This window comes from Haematobia irritans, chromosome 4 (genome assembly GCF_050003625.1).
Source record: "Haematobia irritans isolate KBUSLIRL chromosome 4, ASM5000362v1, whole genome shotgun sequence".
NCBI classification, from domain to species: domain Eukaryota; kingdom Metazoa; phylum Arthropoda; class Insecta; order Diptera; family Muscidae; genus Haematobia; species Haematobia irritans.
In genome coordinates, this window is record NC_134400.1 from 78,785,804 (window position 1) to 78,802,872 (window position 17,069).

Below are 17,069 nucleotides of genomic sequence, written 5' to 3' on the forward strand. Positions count from 1 at the left end.
TATTAAGAAGAAACCTCTCCCTGAGTAACTGCTACTGCAACACAAGTAATTCACTTACGGATGACTTCTTTAGTAGAATTTTATACGCAATCCATGGTGGAGGATACATAAGAATACGTAGTTTGATAAAATCTTAATTCATTTTCACATTCCAATGTGGTTGGATGAATAATAATTATGTCCTTATTTCCATCAAGGAATATTTAGGAAGGTAATTTAAATGTATCAACTGATTACAATTTTTTCATTGCATGCATTAATGAAAGATCGCTTCTTGCTTTGATTTCAGTGTGACATATCCTCTATTGAAATGTGAGTGATATAGGTCTAAAAGAGGGTTTTATTAAAAAATGGTTCTTTGTAAAAGTAAAATCTATTTTGATATAGCTTAAAAATGTACTGTGTATACCAACAGAAATATTTGGTAAGACATTAATTGTCCTTAGTATACCTGCTAAACACATTCATAGAATGCAACAGAGTGAATCTATTAATCGTCTTCATTTCCATTAAGAGATAAATGCTTTTCTCTCATGTGGGCCTCCATTTTGTAAACATTTTTAAAACGTCGGTGACAATTTTCGAATTGACATGGATGCAATGTGCCTTTACATTTTTCTCCAAACACGTGTGATTCATATTTTTGAAGAGATCTAAATTCCATTGAACAATTTGGACATTCCTTTAGTTTTTCCCCCATATGTTTTGTTTCTATATGGTCACGTAACACACTTTTCTGGTTGAACTTCTTTCCGCATAAAACACAATTAAGCACTTTCTGTTTTAAGGTGGCTGTAGTTTTCTCTGTATCATTCATATTAGTCAACTGCTCAGATTCTTCCATTTGACTATCCGCCTCAAATGTTTCTTCAAAATTATTTTCGCCCTCTTCAATAGCATTTGTTTTGTCTGGTCTGTGGTCAACATTCTGATTATCTTCATTTTCATTCTCTTCATTGGATTCATCGTGTTTTCGCTTGGCAACTTGTTGGTCCCCATTTTCTTTTGGTGTATCAGCATATTGTGTATCCAATTTTCTTTTGACACTTTTTAATTTTTTTGCGGGAGTAGAATCCTTCAAATTTTTTTCGGAATCCACATTCTCGTCGGAGAATTTCTTAAATACAGCATTGGTGTCCCCATTTACTTTTGAAGGAGATTTTTCTTTTGGAGTTTGGGCTGGTTTTTTGGTTGACTTGGAAGGAGTTCTCCCAGATGTTGTTGCTGTTTTCGGCGCGGGTTTTGTTAAACGTAACAGTGATTTTCGTAGTCTGTTGACAACTGCTTCAACGTGAACTAATTGTGTAGTACATTGTTGGCATATAAGAACGTCCACCAATTTACGAGGATCTAACTGGGATTGGGATTAAATATATCAGAGATTTTTCATATTACAAGGCATTCTGTAACGAACCATGATTCCAGTTATTTTCTCAACAAGATCCGGTATTAACTTTCCATAATATTCTCCAGATATTGGCATATTGTCCGGCTCGATTATTGTACATATTTTACACCTTTTGGAAACCACCATTCTGGAAATGCAGATATATCAGACCTATGGAGACGAAATATTGAAGCAGTTAACACGTTCGGAAATAGCTGCCAGTGTTGGAAAGTGAGGAGTATTTGATAACAAGTACTCGTTACTGACTATTTTTTTTAATACTCGTTACTATTAAATGAGTACAAATACCTTCAATAATATCCCAATAAACACAAACGTCCCAATAAACACAGGATGAGCTAGTGTTGTAAATTCTGATTACTTTTGACTACTCGTTACTATTCGTTACTTTTGAATTGAGTACTCGTTACAACTCGTTACTTTTAAAAAAAAAATTAAAAAAGACATTGTGGGCAATTTTTTTTTCTTCTTTTTAAAATCAAAAAACGGTATAGAAAAGCAGATTATAACTTCGTATTCAATATTCGGTATTTTTTCGTCAGGGTATATCTAGATGGCATTGTGTATTACTGATGCTTGCAATTTTCAAACTTTTTAAATCCACCATTATCCACCATTGACAGTGGATACAAATATTTAGCGATCATTTTTATCGTGAGACCCAATGTTGGAATCTTCCATGGGTTTTTGAATAAGCTTGGGCCCTTCTCTGAAAACAATTGGATTGAACCAGCTGAAATCAACGACATTATTATTCATACTATTTGCATGAGACGTGATCCATGTGATTCTTTAAATTAAAGCTCCCACCTACACCCAATGCAATTTTTTTTCAAATGCAAACGTTTTTAAGAAATCAGATAAATTTTTCACTTTCTTCAAATATGAAGCCATATATCCTTTTCGTGTCATTTTAACTGATAAAACGATTTTCGAAAACTTCAATTAATACTTTCCAAGAAGTCAAGAATTTTACTTCCAAACCGCCAACTTACTTACCGTTAGAAGAAAAAAACTGGCATTGAAGATATTGAGTACTCATTTTCTCGTAACGAGTACTCAAAAAATTAGTCAGTAACGAGTACTTGTAATCAAATACTCGTTACTTTCCCAACACTAGGATGAGCGTTTTTCAAATGCAACACCTCTTCAGTTTGAGGGTAAATATCATTTTCAACATAAATTCAACTTGACTTGAAAAAGCTCATCTTCAATTCATCTTCAAATTGTTTGCGAATTACAACCAATGTGGCAAAATGTTGACGAAAACTTTGAAAATGTGTTGAAGATAATTGGAGAAAACTTTGACAAAACACTACCCTGAAATGCAACGAAAAAACCACATGGTTTTCAATACTACTTTGGACAACAAAGTTCGTGGAAGAAATACAAAAATGTGGAAATTTTTTAATAATCAATTGAAATTGCTTATAATAATTGGTAAGTAAAACTAAAACACGAAATGAAAACTTTAAGGAAGTCACTAAACTCAAATCTCTTTGCAGACAACTAAAATATTTGGATGCTGATTCTTGGACACCTTAAGAGGCTGGCCGATGAAAAATGGTAGTGACTTATCGAGAAGAGAAAGTTTCCATAAATCAAAGTGCAACCAAAAAAACTTGGTATTTATGCTTTTCCATATCAACAACTACTGGATGATAATTCGCAATACACAAAATAACAAATTAAACCGATGATGCGATATAAATTAAACTATCGATGTGATATAGTTTAATTTATATCGCATCATCGGTTTAATTTGTTATTTTGTGAATTAAAATTACTGGAAATTTATTCCAATTATCTGGACATCAAGTTCCTGAAAATTGCCAGTATTTTAATAACAACAATTTTGTAACACCAACGTTTTTGAGGAAATCACGAAGTACGTGGTCAGTTGGAAGAAATACAAATTGGTAAGTCAAAATAAAAAGTGAAATGAAAACATAATGGAAATCACAAAACTCGATTGTTTTGCAGAAAACTAAAATCATTGAATGGTATATTCTTGGAAGATGTTGGCCGATGAAAAACCGATGAAGGAAACAACAAAGAAAAGTTTTCAGAAAACTTACAAAGTGCAACCAATTAAAACAAAGTGCAACAATTCCTATATCAAGAACTTCTGGATGAAAATGTGCATCATCGGTTTAATTTGTTATTTTGTGAATTGAAATTGCTGGAAATTTATTCCAATTATCTGGTCATCAAGTTCCTGAAAATTGCCAGTATTTTAATAACAATTTTGTAACACCAACGTTCTTGAGGAAATCACGAAGTACGTGGTCAGTTGGAAGAAATACAAATTGGTAAGTCAAAATAAAAAGTGAAATGAAAACATAATGGAAATCACAAAACTCGATTGTTTTGCAGAAAACTAAAATCATTGGATGGTATATTCTTGGAAGATGTTGGCCGATGAAAAACCGATAAAGGGAACAACAAAGAAAAGTTTTCAGAAAACTTACAAAGTGCAATCAATTAAACCAAAGTGCAACAATTCCTATATCAAGAACTTCCGGATGAAAATGTGCATTACATCAATTTACATCCCGTCATCAGTTTGATATTTTGTGATTTCCTCTTGCTGGAATCTATTCTAACACACAAGCCAGCAAGTTCCTCGATAGTAATTATTTCAAATTGCCAGCATATTAATGACACCAACATTATGGAGGAAATGGAATTGTACATGTAAAAATGTTTAAGATATTTAAAGATGTATTCATAGTTTTATTTATTAATACGTTTAATAAGATAATTACATTTTGATTGGTATTATATTATTATTTTTATATATTATTAATGTTATTTTTAAGATTATTATATTTGTTAACGAAAAAAATAATAAAATTTACAAAATCCCTAGAAATTTAGTATTGACTTTCAGTTAGAACTAGGATTGACTTTCATACAAATTGTGGTTTGAAAGTATTCGCAACAATGGTAATTTTTTATTTTTCTCACATTGAAAACTGTTTGAGAAATTATTGAGTAGCGATGCATTTCAATTTGAGGATTACAATTGAGAAATTATTGCTATTGTGTTGAATTTTACTGTTGAGGGTAATGTCTGTTTTTTGTTGAGAACGCGATTTTCTCAACAATTTCTCAACTTGAATATTACCCTAATCCTTTGAAAAAATGTTTGAAAAATTATTGAATTTTAGTATTTTTCAAACGTTTGTGTTTATTGGGGTTTGACAAATGCCAATGCGCTTTACAGACTATCAGTTATTCCGGACGGAATGTCGGTGTTTGTAAAGAATCTTACAGTGTGTCGGATCGATACGACTTGTCGGCGATGACTAAATAATCGGTAAATGTGTTATCGATCCCATAAACATGCAGCAGTATCGATTATGCCTTCGGACTTAACTTATAATGTACACAATATATGGGATATGTTCGACACGAGCACTGTCCTCCGGAATAACTGATAGTCTGTAAAGCACATAAAACAGCGTACGAATATAAAGTAAGTACCCTGCCAGCATTTCAAGGTTTGTTTTCATCGCTATCCTTTTCACGGACGCCCAACAGAAACGTTTGTCAAGATAATTCGCGATAATTCGAAAATTACAAAAACAAAATGTTTACAATCGTAATGGCGACTCATGTATGTATGTTTTCAGCACTGTCATTCCAGTAACTGTTATGTTCCCATTAATGTAATAAAGTATTTGGTTAGTGTTTCGATTTCATAGTGCACGATTTCTTTTATAAACGATTTCTTTTATAAACCAAAACCAACTGTAAGTATATTGTGAATATTGAAGTGTTTATTTTATACAAGTATAAGCAAAGAAAGCAATCTGGTGATATTTTAAACTAAAATTACAAAATTTGTGGTGTGCGTGTTCCAAAGAATAAAATTAAAAGAAATATCTTCCAGATGGAATTTACCTTTTCATCGTATTGTGTTCAAAGGTATTTTATTAAGTGCCAATTGTTCATGGAAACAAAAGTTATAAAAAGTAAAAGACTAAAAATACAGCTTATAACATGAACTGATACACAACCAATATTTTCCCTTGTTTTATAAGTTAACACAAATTAAAAAGTTTGCATATTTCTTGTTGTTGTTATTTCATCAATTTCATGTAATACGCTTTGGTACATCAGCTTGTAGCCAGATCAAGGAACTCTGTGACTAAGGTGGGTGTGTCCAGAGCGATCTGGCGGTAAGTCGGGTTGGTTTAGCAGGACAAGAGAAAAGAAAACCTGCCAGCGTTCTGGCAGGTTTTTATGTTATTCCACTGCGTATCACTAGTTTGCGGTGTCCACGCTGGCGCTGTATAGTTTACCACTGACCGGCCAATTGCCTTATAGGTAGCATAGTAAATTCAGTCTCTCTTTTGTTGGAGGTTTGGTCAATGGTGTGGCAGTAAGGACCTAAGGTTAATTTCATTTACATTTGACTTGACCCATAACAAGTTGTAGTAATCACATTTAATACTAGCCATGATAAAATTTAAAAGATATCAGTTTATCATAACATACCTGATCCCTCACCAACCTTTTTTAATAGTCCCATAGAAAAGGACCTATAACCTAAAATTTTGTAAATTAATAGTAATTTTGTTTTACTTAGAGCATGTGTTAAACCCTTTTCGTTTTAAGGCTTTCGTTGTTGTTAATAAAGTCAATAGATGGACAAAATTTCTAGTTTTTAAAATGTTTAAAAACCTAAAAAATAACTATATTGCAGTTCTCTAATATAATTAAAATACTCTGAATGCGACTAGCTAACAAAATGTTTGCAAAAATTTTGCTTGCTGTTATAACTTAATTTGAGAAAGTTTTTAACAAATTGTTTTCTTATATTACAGATTAAGTTGTTCGCTTCATCCAAACTAAAGCATATTTTAGCGCAATTTCCTTGTTGTCATAACTTTATTAAAATATTAAATTCGAAAGCCGTTAATTTTACACAATTGGTAAGTACGATGTTTTTTTCATTTAGATTTTGTAAAGACTTAAGGTGTGTATTAAGGTCGAATTTAGCCGCTAAAAGCAAAAATAAATCTATAAAACAGAATAACATAACTTGTTTTTCAAATTTGATAATAACTTCAAGGTGAATGATATGAGGAAAAATTCATTTAGCGCGATAAAGCGAACTTAATACCGGCCTTTAAGTTGAACATGTTTGTATTCATGTATGTATGTATATATACATACCTATGAATATTGACAGTGGCAGCGAGAAGATATCAAATTTTTTTTGCCCAAAATGCAAGAGTTTGGCAAGCATGGCATGTGGTTTAAACAAGACGATATATATATATAACAAGACGATATATATATCGTCTTGTTTAAACCACATGTCATGCTTGTTAAGCTCTTGCATTTTGGGTAAAAAAATTGGATATCTTCTCGCTGCCACTGCCAATATTCATAGGTATGTCCTGGCATTTGTAGCTTTTGCAATATGTCTGGTATTATTTTCACTCCAAAATCGAAAATTTACATGTTCGTTGACGAAAAATGAGCTTTGTGCTGAACACAAATTTGAACTTCCTTACTTACTTTAATGAAGGTCGACATATAAAAAGTTAGTAAATTAATTTTCCATTTATACATATATATTAAAAAATGATAAGTTTCATAAAACACGTGAAAATTGTTATTTTGCAAGTTGCGGTAGCTTGGATTACCAAATACTAGTTACAAAGTAATACATTAAAGCATCAACATTGGGATTCGTATTTAGGTAAGGTGTGTGTGTGTAAAGTAAATTATATATAATTTAACAGAGATATATCAACTTAAAAAGTATAGAAAATATTAAGTGTATAATTAAGGAAGCATTTCGATTAATAAACGAATAACTAAAATCTATATAATTTATTATGCATTAAAGTTCAAGTTTTCAATTCCCCCAAAATTAATCTATCAAAATAAGCAATGAAGCAAGAAACCAACATAAAACTATTCATTAGCCTGGTTGGATCTAATACGCCAATTATATTCGACCAATTATACAATTATATTGTGCCCTTATTTTACTAGGCTATGCCATCAAATGCATACTTGAACAAAGTAAATAAAAATAGGATTTGCGAAAGATTCGAGGCATCGAAAGAGTGAGAGTTACGATGTATGACCGTAGCCGCTGTGGGATTGTTTGTTGCAATTGTTGGCCACATTTGTTAGGCATAACATTCGATTGCTGTTGTATGTGATTAGCATAAATAGTGCGTAATGTAGAATCAATTGAAGTCGTGAACTGTTAAAAGCAAAAAAAATTAGTTTATAAAATCAAAATATTTTTACATTTACTTTTCTAAAGATGGTCTTTCTTTTGCAGTTTTTATGCGTTGAGACCCGTAGCCCGCTTGCGGTGGCTGCTGGTGTTGGACTTTAGCTATAGATGATTCATCTTTATTTTCATTATGAATACGGTTGCGATCATTGGGGGTGTTTTGCAAAATTTGACTGGGACAAGAGCCGGACCTGAAGATGTAACAAAAAGAAAAATTAAAGATTGTAATATTAACTTTATATGGGTAGAGAAAGTTACCTAACATGCACTGGAGTAATTGTTGATGTGAGTTGTTGTGTTCCGCTTTGTGATTGTTGGTGTTGCTGCTGCGTAGGTTTACTTGTGTTTGCTGTGGAATGCTGAAGCAGCCACTATTGCTGCCCCTGGCGAGTTTGATCTTGATTTTATGTGCGTTAAAAAGTTTTTTTCAATCCCGCCGAAGCGGATGATGTTGATGTCGATGATGATGATGAGGATGAAATACAACCTGTAGTTGTTGGCTTCTCTTTGAGGGCTTCTTTATCCGTGTTTCCTTTGAAGACAAATTTTGTTGTGGAATGTTTGAATTTCCAGTGCTTGCCCCCATATGATGTGGTGGTAGATCAGGCGGCAATGCTTGGGGAGGTGTTAAATTTGCCAAGGTAAGACGGGCGTTTATATTCTCCAAATCGTGACGCATTGAAGATGAATAATTTGATTGTTGTTGTAGTGTTGGATTACCGCTAAATGTGTGATTACTCATTTGCATATGGCTCCATATGGTGGCACAATTTGCAGGTGGAATTAACTTCCAACTATGCATTAGTTGCTGTTAAGGGTGTCACATAGTTTCCCGGAAATATTCCACTCACATCTTTCCAATTCTTGTCTTTAAAGCAGCCATCCAAACATCTTTCAGTTACCATATAAACACAACCTTTTTTCAATTCCAATTCATCGTTCTTTCGTGGTTTGTATGGGTACAAAGCCAAATAGCCCCAAGGCAAAGAAGGTGGGATGTTCTGTTGCACACACAAAACATTATGGCGCGGTGTTGATGCCGCAGTGTTTGATGCCTGCTGAGATTGATTTTGTTGCGGCGAAGTGTTTTGACTAATGTTAGCAGCTGATAAATGATGTTGTTGCTCTTGGGCTGCTGTAGTTTGACCTGTAGCCATTGAAGTACTTGGTCCCATTTCGGGTTCAAAGTCATTTGGAACACTTAAGATTTCAGCTGAATGTCGATTTGTGCTTTGCATAATATTTAAGGCACTGCCATTATTTAATAAAGCATTTAGTGAACCTAATGAAAGAAATGGAAGCTTGTTAGATAAAATTTCTTCTAAGCCTTGGTGTCAACTTACCTGTACATAATTGATGGGAAAATTTCCTTCCACACCAACTTTCAATTGACCAACATTTTAACCGCATACATTGGGGAACAGACCTACTTATTAAATTTAACCATTGACAAATTTTCATAACTTTTGCTTCCTCCTTTCTTTCGTAAATATCATACCGAAATCCAAATAAATACTTTCATACATGTTTGAACCAAACATAATCAAAGAAGAAGACGTGAAATGGGCATGTTGTTATTCTTTTTTCTCAAGAACCAGAGATTAGCCCCATACATGTTCGATAAGTAGTTACAACTTTTTTTCGGTTTCTCTTTTAATTTTGCATTCGTAACAAAATCTAATTCGCTTATTTTAGCAATTTTTTAACTTTTAAAAGAACCAAAACACTTTATGAAACATTTTATTAATAATTTAGTGCAATCAACACAGAAATTTTCGGGAACTTTCGGGAAAATAGCAAAATAAAAATTGTCTACATCAAACCAGTAAGTTCAAAGTGCTTCTCCTACAAGTATGGGGCTAATCTCTGGTTCTTGTCACTAACACTATCAAAGCCCAATTCTGTCTTCCTCTTTGATTGTCTTTGGTTTGAACATGAACTCATGCACCTATCGGCAAGAAAGAACAAGCGATATGTACATCTTGGGAAATAGATAATCTTTGGGCAACAGTGCCAGTGAAACAAAACACGAAACGTACGTCAGTTGTTTAAATCAACACAGATACTCCAAATACTCCAAATGGGATTTGGAGTATGCCTATTTCCCTATAAACACGGGAATTCCAACTCCAAAGGGCTACAACAACAACACAGATGGGTAAAAATCACATTTTAAATAGAAACAATCGTTTTCAACTGACATGTCCACAATTTATTTATTAACGGCAAGATTCTCATCCTCCGATTAATATTTAATCGGAAGATAGACCACTGGTTACTATTTTTTTTGTATGGGATTTTATCGACACGATAAATAATAATAAGACATTGAGAAACTGGACCTAAGTATTTATTATACCCTCCACCATAGGATGGGGGTACATTAACTTTGTCATTCCGTTTGTAACACATCGAAATATTGCTCTAAGACCTCATAAAGTATATATATTCTGGGTCGAGGTGAAATTCTGAGTCGATCTGATCATGTCCGTCCGTCTGTTGAAATCACGCTAACTTCCGAACGAAACAAGCTATCGACTTGACACTGGCCATTAAAGCCAGTGTTTTACCCCAATTTGGTTGAAATTTGCACTAGGAGTACAATTGGTAGTATAGTCACGAGTGCAAAATTTGATTGAAATCGGTTCAGATTTAGATATAGCTCCCATATATATCTTTCGCCCGATATGCATTTATACGGAACTACAAAATTCTCTATAGAAAAAAAAATGTTCATAAAATTTTCTATAGAAATAAAATTTTGACAAAATTTTCTATAGAAATAAAATTTTGATAAAATTTGTTATAGAAATAAAGTGTTGACAAATTTTTCTATAGAAATAACATTTTGACAAAATTTTCTATAGAAATAACATATTGACAAAATTTACTACACAGAAAAAAAGTGAGCTGTTTTATAGGAAGAATGAACTACCTCGCACGAAAATTGAACTTAATTTTACTCCACTTTTTGAAATTTCCACAAAGCGTTGTTAAAACCAGGAAATTTTAATGGCCTGTTGTACTTTTTAACTGCAATTGACGAAATTACATCCTCTCATAGAAGAAAAAATTAACTAAAAGTAAAGTACCAAATTTCAGCCGGATCGGATGAAATTTGCTTCTCGTAGAGGCTCCGAAATCCAAATTTAGCGGTCCGTTTGTATGTGGGCTATACGTAAACGTGGTGCGATATGGCCCATTTTCAATAACATCCGACCTACATCAATAACAACTACTTGTGCCAAGTTATATCTAACTCTGAACCGATTTCAAAAAAATTGGCACACTAGACTATACTACCAATTGTACTTCTAGTGTAAAATTTCAACCAAATTGGGGTAAAACTCTGGCTTCTAAGCCGCATAAGTTCATATCGGACGAAATATATATATGGGAGTTATATCTAAATCTGAACCGATTTCAAAAAAAAATTGGCACACTAGACTATACTACCAATTGTACTCCAGTGCAAAATTTCAACCAAATTGGGGTAAAACTCTGTTTTCTAAGCCGCATAAGTTCATATCGGACGAAATATATATATGGGAGCTATATCTAAATCTGAACCGATTTCAATAAAATTTTGCACATTTCACTATACTACCGATTGTACTCCTAGTGCAAAATTTCAACCAAATTGGGGTAAAACTCTGGCTTCTAGGGCAGTATAAGTGCATATCGGGCGAAATATATATATGGGAGCTATATCTAAATCTGAACCGATTCCTTCCAAAATCAATAGGGTTCTATTCTGACCAAAAACACATACTTGTGCCAAATTTGAAGTCGATTGGGCTTAAACTGCGACCTAATCCTTTGATTACAAAAATGTGTTCACGGATAGACGGACATGGCTATATCGACTCAGAAGCCCACCCTAAGCATTTTTGTCAACGACGCCATGTGTCTATCTCGTCTCCTTCTGGGTGTTGCAAACATATGCAGTAACTTATAATACCCTGTTCCACAGTGTGGCGCAGGGTATAAAAATTTAAATTTGTTTAATCATATCATGTGGAATTGCTAAAATATTTTAGTAAAACTTTTCTACTATAAACCTACATTCTCTTTTTAGGTGTAGTTTTTGTAGCGATAATATTAATTTATTTAATATTTATGCATTTTCAGAAAAATTTAATACAACGTGTTGGGGGAAGTGATATGCCTTCCTTTATGCGAGCCGCAATTAAATCTGTGATAAGCGACAAACTAGCAGTAAATCTAACATGGCGTGGAACGCCAACTAAACCAAGTATACAAAATTTCGTTTCATTCAAAATAATTAAAGGTTTGTTGATTACTCTTTTTACTTAAAAACGTACTAATGTTTTGCTTTCTTACTTAGATATCTGCAACTTAAAATATACACATTGTACAATCACGGACATCAACAGAGTATATCAGCAGCATGTTCTTCATGCGAGAGATCGCTTAATTAGCCGTAAAACCAAAAATTAAAGCAAATTTTTCAAAACGTCAAATCATGGTCCATTTCAATTCGTATATTTAGCAGCATCAATACAACGATAAATTCGTTTTTAAAAATTATATACATTTCAATAAAAATCTCATTATCATATTATATGCTACAGCCTTAACGTGAGTATTAAGTTCGAGTTTAGCCGTTCTGCCATTAGCCATTTTGTCAAATGACTTTTCTTTAATAACCAATTTTAAAGAATATAAACTTTACGAAAAGTTGTTTTGGACTGTTCCCCATCAAGTTATAATAAGATTTGCATCTAATAGTTATAACTTTATTATTTTTTACTGATTTGCTTTTGATTTTAGCGGCTAAACTTGAACTTAATACCCATATTTAGAAGAAATCTAGAAGTACAAATAATATTTAATTTAAGTACTGGTACACCGTTATGTTCAATGTGAGTTTATTCGTATAAATTGCAATAAATCTATTTTTATTCAAATTAATAAAAATCAAAACAATCGTTTTACTTGACCATAACGACTCCTTTTCAATTCCCCTAAAATTCACTTTTTAGACCCTTTTTAAACTCACCTAAACGATCCTTTCTAGCGGACCTTGTCTAACACTTTGAAGGGGCTCCTGTTGGCGTCGTTATAAATTGATTAAAAAAGACACCTAATAATTGCACTCATGCGAAACCTTTTTGTAGTAACTTTTACGTGGAACAACTTCTCAATAGTGACGGCGCTTTTCCGACGAGTTTTTGATATCGTATACGATTGTTTTCGACGTGGTGGAGATTCCCAGAAGTGTCGTCAAATTCCAAAAATGTTGGCAGGGTAAGTATTTTTATTTGAGACTTATTCATGTCTGTTCTGGGTCACACCGCATTGTGCACTACACTATACACTTTCTACACACCACACACAAAGTTAGTTGTTCTGAGTCACACGTGTGAACACTTTTTTCGGACTTTTAATCGAAAAATGTGACAGCTGATTTTTTCTGCAAGCCATATTATTTGCAGACAGAAATTATAAACAAAACATATTTTGCCGGTATAAACATAAAAAATTAAAAGTAAGTGCGTAACTCAAAGCCATAAAATGCCTGCCGGATTTTTGTTAGCAGTGAATAATGTAAGGACAAGAGCAATTTATCAAGAAAAAGGAGACAATTGCGTGATGCTTCAAATCTGTTTTGATTTGTTTTTTTCTATCCCTCCTCAATGTTACTCATGAACAAACGATCGCCGTGTCGTTTTTGTTTTTGACGGCGGAGAAGTTTTTATTTTGGTTTTGGTCAAACAGTTTTTAACATCCATACATTAAAGGAAATTTAATTATAGTGGGCATAATTAACTATTCTGTTAAGGTTTTTCTCATTTGTATTGCTTAAATATTTACAATAATATTGCAAACAAATTTTCTATCGTGGCGGCCTCCATGTGCAGAAAGATATTGGCGGCGTGTTTTTTTTTAATTTGCTCAGTGATTTGTGCACCAAGAACACTTTGCAGAATTGAAGATGCCATATTTTTCATGCAATAAATTTGGTAAAATTCACTTTTCTTAGCCCATCGATTTTGTAAAAGTTATAATTTAATTACCTTATATTTTCAAAAAGACCTTTGATTTGTTTAGGAAAGCGGATAGTATTCACAAAAATCAAAGATAATTTTGCTTAAAACTTTTTTGTGTTAACTTTTAAAAATTGTGGCAACATTATACTTTCGAACACACTGAAAACCAGCTGATTAAAACAACCCCAAAATTTATACACCAATCAGAGGAAATTTCGGTTCAAATTTTAGATGGATTTTTAAAATCGTGGTTTCTGACATATATAAGTGACTTTCCCAATAAAATTTGCAAATATTTATAAAAAACATATTAAAGTTTCAGAATCTGTTATTTATTTGTTATAAAAACTTCTAACTTTGCATACGATGGCTGTACACTAAGCCTACACAAAAGAAATGTTCGTGTACATTTTTCAGGTCTATGACGGTGTATAGTGTTGGCCAGAACACCTTTTAAGTGTGACACCATACGTAACTTGTACATGTGTGTACCAGAACAGACACGATTCTTTCCGATTACATTGATGATATGAACTTATCGATAAGTTAATGGTAAACTTAGAACTATATTTGTCTTGTTCTAATACACAGTTAAATAATGTAAGATAGCTCTTGCTTTATAGTAAAAGAGAATCGATTGTGCAATGCACATGACATGAATGAAAAAAAAGACTTGCTCAATCAGCCTTTGTTGTTTTCTTACAGAGCGTGAGTGTATGTTATAAATAAATAAGTAAAACTAAAATTACGACTACAAAACACTTAAAACGAATTAACAAATTGTGTGTTAGCGACGAAGGCTAATATAATAACTATTGGAGTATAATGGTAAGTATTTGTTACACTAATATCACAGTTTAATCGAATATGCATAAGCATAATATAGGTACTTAAGTATTGTAATATGACTGATTGTCTAATATAAAAAAGTTATTGCACATATTTCGTTTTAAGCTGAGTACTATGTTCAGTTTTCAAGCTGAAAACCAGCTTATTTTCACGGTTACTTTTTTTAATCAATTAATTTCGAAATATTAAATGGTTCGCAATCAATACATTGGATCTTTTCCATCCATAATTTGAAGAGAATTGATAAAAATGTTATCGTCTTTATATATATTTTTGAACTTTTAATTTAGTGTTTTGGTGAAAAACTCGAACATAGAACTCACCTTTAGAGACTAAAGGTGAGTATTAAGTTCGAGTTTAGCCGCTAAAATCGCTAAAGTGAAAACTAAATCAGTAAGAAAAATGCATGAAATTATACGCATTTGTTGCAAATTTTATTATAACTTGATGGGGAAAAGCCCAAAGCAAATTTTCACAAAGTTTGTATTACTTAAAATGGATTATTAAAGAAAAGTAATCGTGAAAAAATTACGTTTTTAGCGGCAAAACTCGAACTTAATACCCAACTTAATTTAGACAAGTTCCTTATATTAACTATTTATCCTCTATGTGTTCCAGGTGTAGTTTTCTGGAAGAATTGCGGCATGGTATAATTGGCTGAATCATTGTCAAGAATTTCATTAATGATGGCAACCCTGCCAACATTTTTTGAATTTGGGGGCGCTTCTGAGAATCCCCACTACGTCGAAAACAGTCGTATACGATATCCAAAACTCCTCGGAAAAGCGCCTTCACTATTGAGAAGTTGTACCACGCCAAGTTACTACAAAAAAGTATCGCATGAGTGCAATTATTAGGTGCCCTTCTGGATACATTTAGAAGGACGCCAATAAGAGCCCCTTCAAACAATCAGACAAAGTGCATTTTAAGATAGTTGTAAAAGAATCATTGTGGTCAAGTAAAATACGATTGTTTAGATGTTTATTAATTTTATTAAACATTTATAAATTCTCATAAATATAACATTTATACAACTATCACATCACATTTAACATATTTTTATGCATTAATAAAAGATTGATGTTGAGTTACAAGTTGCAAGTTAAGGTGAGTACTATGTTCGAGTTTTTCACCAAAACACTAAATTAAAAGGGCAAAAATATATATGAAGACGATAACATTTTTATCAAGTCTCTTCAAATTATGAATGGAAAAGATCCAATGTATTGATTGCGAACCATTTAAAATTTCGAAATTGATTGATTAAAAAAAGTAACCGTGAAAATAAGCTAGTTTTCAGCTTGAAAACTGAACATAGTACTCAGCTTTACATGTTGTAGCGTCTATTAGCCAGTGCTTTTATTCCCAATGGAGGCAGCGTGTCTGGAAAAATATTTGAAAAACTATCACTTTATTCCATTTGAAAGTCAAAAATTGTTCACCAATATACCTTTCACAATTTTAAGCGAGATAACTATGTTTTCAGCACTTCATTATCATTTTTATTTAAATAAATTATAAGAAGCTAGTTGTGCTTGGTGTTTCACAAAATATAAAATGGCTCTTGTAACAATAGTGATGGCAAAATACTTTCATGCGAATAGTGATGGCAAAATACTATCACAGTTGGCGATTGTTGCAGTGTCACTTACGAGTCTGAGGTAGCGATGAGGATGAAATGGAACTTTGAAATGCTGGCAGGGAACAGACGAGAGGTAATTAGAATCAGAACAATTAGAGTTCTCCTCAATGTTGTAGATTGTACTCAGCAAATCATTTTCATGTGCTGCAAGCTTCTCGATGAATGTTCGTTGGAGGTTAAGGGCGTACCTACAAAATGGTTCGACTCCAGATGTTTCGTAAATATGGGAGTTGGAGTATTTTTTCACGGCTTTGGTAATGTTTGTTGACACATTTCCTTAATAGTTTTCTTTCAAGGATTTCTAATTCATTAGCCACTGTCGAGGAGATAGTGAACCAGATTGGAAATCCATATAATAATATTGGTCTTATCGCCACTTTATATATTAGGAGTTTTGTCTTTTGGGGTAAGTATTTATTACCAAGAATGTATGAGAATGACCCAAGTATACGTTTTGTCTTTTTCAGTGTTGACCGGGCGTGAGTGTTGAACTTTAGCAAGTTGTCGAATGTGACTCCCAGATATTTTATTTCCGTTTCAAAGGGAATTCCGATGTCATTCAGAGTGAGTTTCAGTGTTTTGCTCTCAGGGACTACAAACCTGGGGCCTTTACCAGAGGCGTTTCTTATGCATATTGTCTCAGATTTTGATGCATTAATTGATATACCCCATTTTACGTAGTAGTCACTAATACGTTGAAGGTGTTGTGTTGCTTTATTTAGCGCATCTGCAGGAGAAGTGCTGTGGGCATAAATTAAACAATCATCAGCGTATAGTGAGTGAGTCAACATGAGTGTGTGGAAAATCACTCAGGAAAATATTGAAGAGAAATGGGGCCAAAACGCTTCCCTGTGGAACCCCGCTTTTTACTTCACCCAGGCTAGA

The 17,069-nt window shown here is 33.0% G+C and overlaps 3 protein-coding genes and 1 long non-coding RNA gene across 7 annotated transcripts; 2 read left to right on the top strand and 2 right to left on the bottom strand.

Annotated features, from left to right (window-relative positions):
• Nucleotides 1-322: 322 nt before the first annotated feature.
• On the bottom strand, nucleotides 323-1,622 carry LOC142234601 (uncharacterized). The gene is made up of 2 exons (XM_075305761.1): nucleotides 1,415-1,622; nucleotides 323-1,354 (listed from the first exon to the last, which is right to left on the bottom strand). The coding sequence occupies exons 1-2, from the start codon at nucleotides 1,532-1,534 to the stop codon at nucleotides 491-493; spliced, it is 984 nt and encodes a 327-aa protein (XP_075161876.1). The 5' UTR covers nucleotides 1,535-1,622; the 3' UTR covers nucleotides 323-490.
• A 910-nt stretch (nucleotides 1,623-2,532) lies between these two features.
• Nucleotides 2,533-4,283, top strand: LOC142233948 (uncharacterized). Its single transcript, XR_012721520.1, has 4 exons — nucleotides 2,533-2,848; nucleotides 2,914-3,327; nucleotides 3,392-3,720; nucleotides 3,785-4,283. It is a non-coding gene; the product is annotated as an uncharacterized LOC142233948 (long non-coding RNA).
• Nucleotides 4,284-4,893: 610 nt separating this feature from the next.
• On the top strand, nucleotides 4,894-12,629 carry LOC142233947 (uncharacterized). 3 transcript variants are annotated; one of them, XM_075305007.1, is made up of 4 exons: nucleotides 4,894-5,030; nucleotides 6,244-6,351; nucleotides 11,811-11,970; nucleotides 12,028-12,629. In XM_075305007.1, the coding sequence occupies exons 1-4, from the start codon at nucleotides 5,004-5,006 to the stop codon at nucleotides 12,138-12,140; spliced, it is 408 nt and encodes a 135-aa protein (XP_075161122.1). In that variant the 5' UTR covers nucleotides 4,894-5,003; the 3' UTR covers nucleotides 12,141-12,629. The 3 variants fall into 3 exon arrangements, with proteins under 3 accessions (XP_075161122.1, XP_075161121.1, XP_075161123.1); XM_075305006.1 differs by having other exon boundaries at nucleotides 5,014-5,097; XM_075305008.1 differs by lacking the exons at nucleotides 4,894-5,030; nucleotides 6,244-6,351 and adding an exon at nucleotides 9,615-9,837.
• LOC142233945 (E3 ubiquitin-protein ligase SH3RF3-like) lies at nucleotides 7,789-9,493 on the bottom strand. 2 transcript variants are annotated; one of them, XM_075305005.1, is made up of 4 exons: nucleotides 9,178-9,493; nucleotides 9,023-9,105; nucleotides 7,938-8,961; nucleotides 7,789-7,870 (listed from the first exon to the last, which is right to left on the bottom strand). In XM_075305005.1, the coding sequence occupies exons 2-3, from the start codon at nucleotides 9,087-9,089 to the stop codon at nucleotides 8,474-8,476; spliced, it is 555 nt and encodes a 184-aa protein (XP_075161120.1). In that variant the 5' UTR covers nucleotides 9,090-9,105; nucleotides 9,178-9,493; the 3' UTR covers nucleotides 7,789-7,870; nucleotides 7,938-8,473. The 2 variants fall into 2 exon arrangements, with proteins under 2 accessions (XP_075161120.1, XP_075161119.1); XM_075305004.1 differs by having other exon boundaries at nucleotides 9,023-9,492.
• Nucleotides 12,630-17,069: the final 4,440 nt, after the last annotated feature.

What these genes read in the sequence shown, in the direction of transcription:
- LOC142234601 (XM_075305761.1), bottom strand. Translation starts at nt 1,534, where the DNA reads ATGGTGGTTTCCAAAAGGTGTAAAATATGTACAATAATCGAGCCGGAC. An exon ending in AGAAAATAACTGGAATCATG is followed by an intron (nt 1,355 to 1,414) that starts GTTCGTTACAGA and finishes TCCCAATCCCAG; the next exon opens with TTAGATCCTCGTAAATTGGT.
- LOC142233947 (XM_075305006.1), top strand. Translation starts at nt 5,029, where the DNA reads ATGTATGTATGTTTTCAGCACTGTCATTCCAGTAACTGTTATGTTCCC. An exon ending in TTAATGTAATAAAGTATTTG is followed by an intron (nt 5,098 to 6,243) that starts GTTAGTGTTTCG and finishes CTTATATTACAG; the next exon opens with ATTAAGTTGTTCGCTTCATC. An exon ending in TTCATTCAAAATAATTAAAG is followed by an intron (nt 11,971 to 12,027) that starts GTTTGTTGATTA and finishes TTTCTTACTTAG; the next exon opens with ATATCTGCAACTTAAAATAT.
- LOC142233945 (XM_075305004.1), bottom strand. Translation starts at nt 9,140, where the DNA reads ATGAAAATTTGTCAATGGTTAAATTTAATAAGTAGGTCTGTTCCCCAA. An exon ending in TTCCCATCAATTATGTACAG is followed by an intron (nt 8,962 to 9,022) that starts GTAAGTTGACAC and finishes TTCTTTCATTAG; the next exon opens with GTTCACTAAATGCTTTATTA.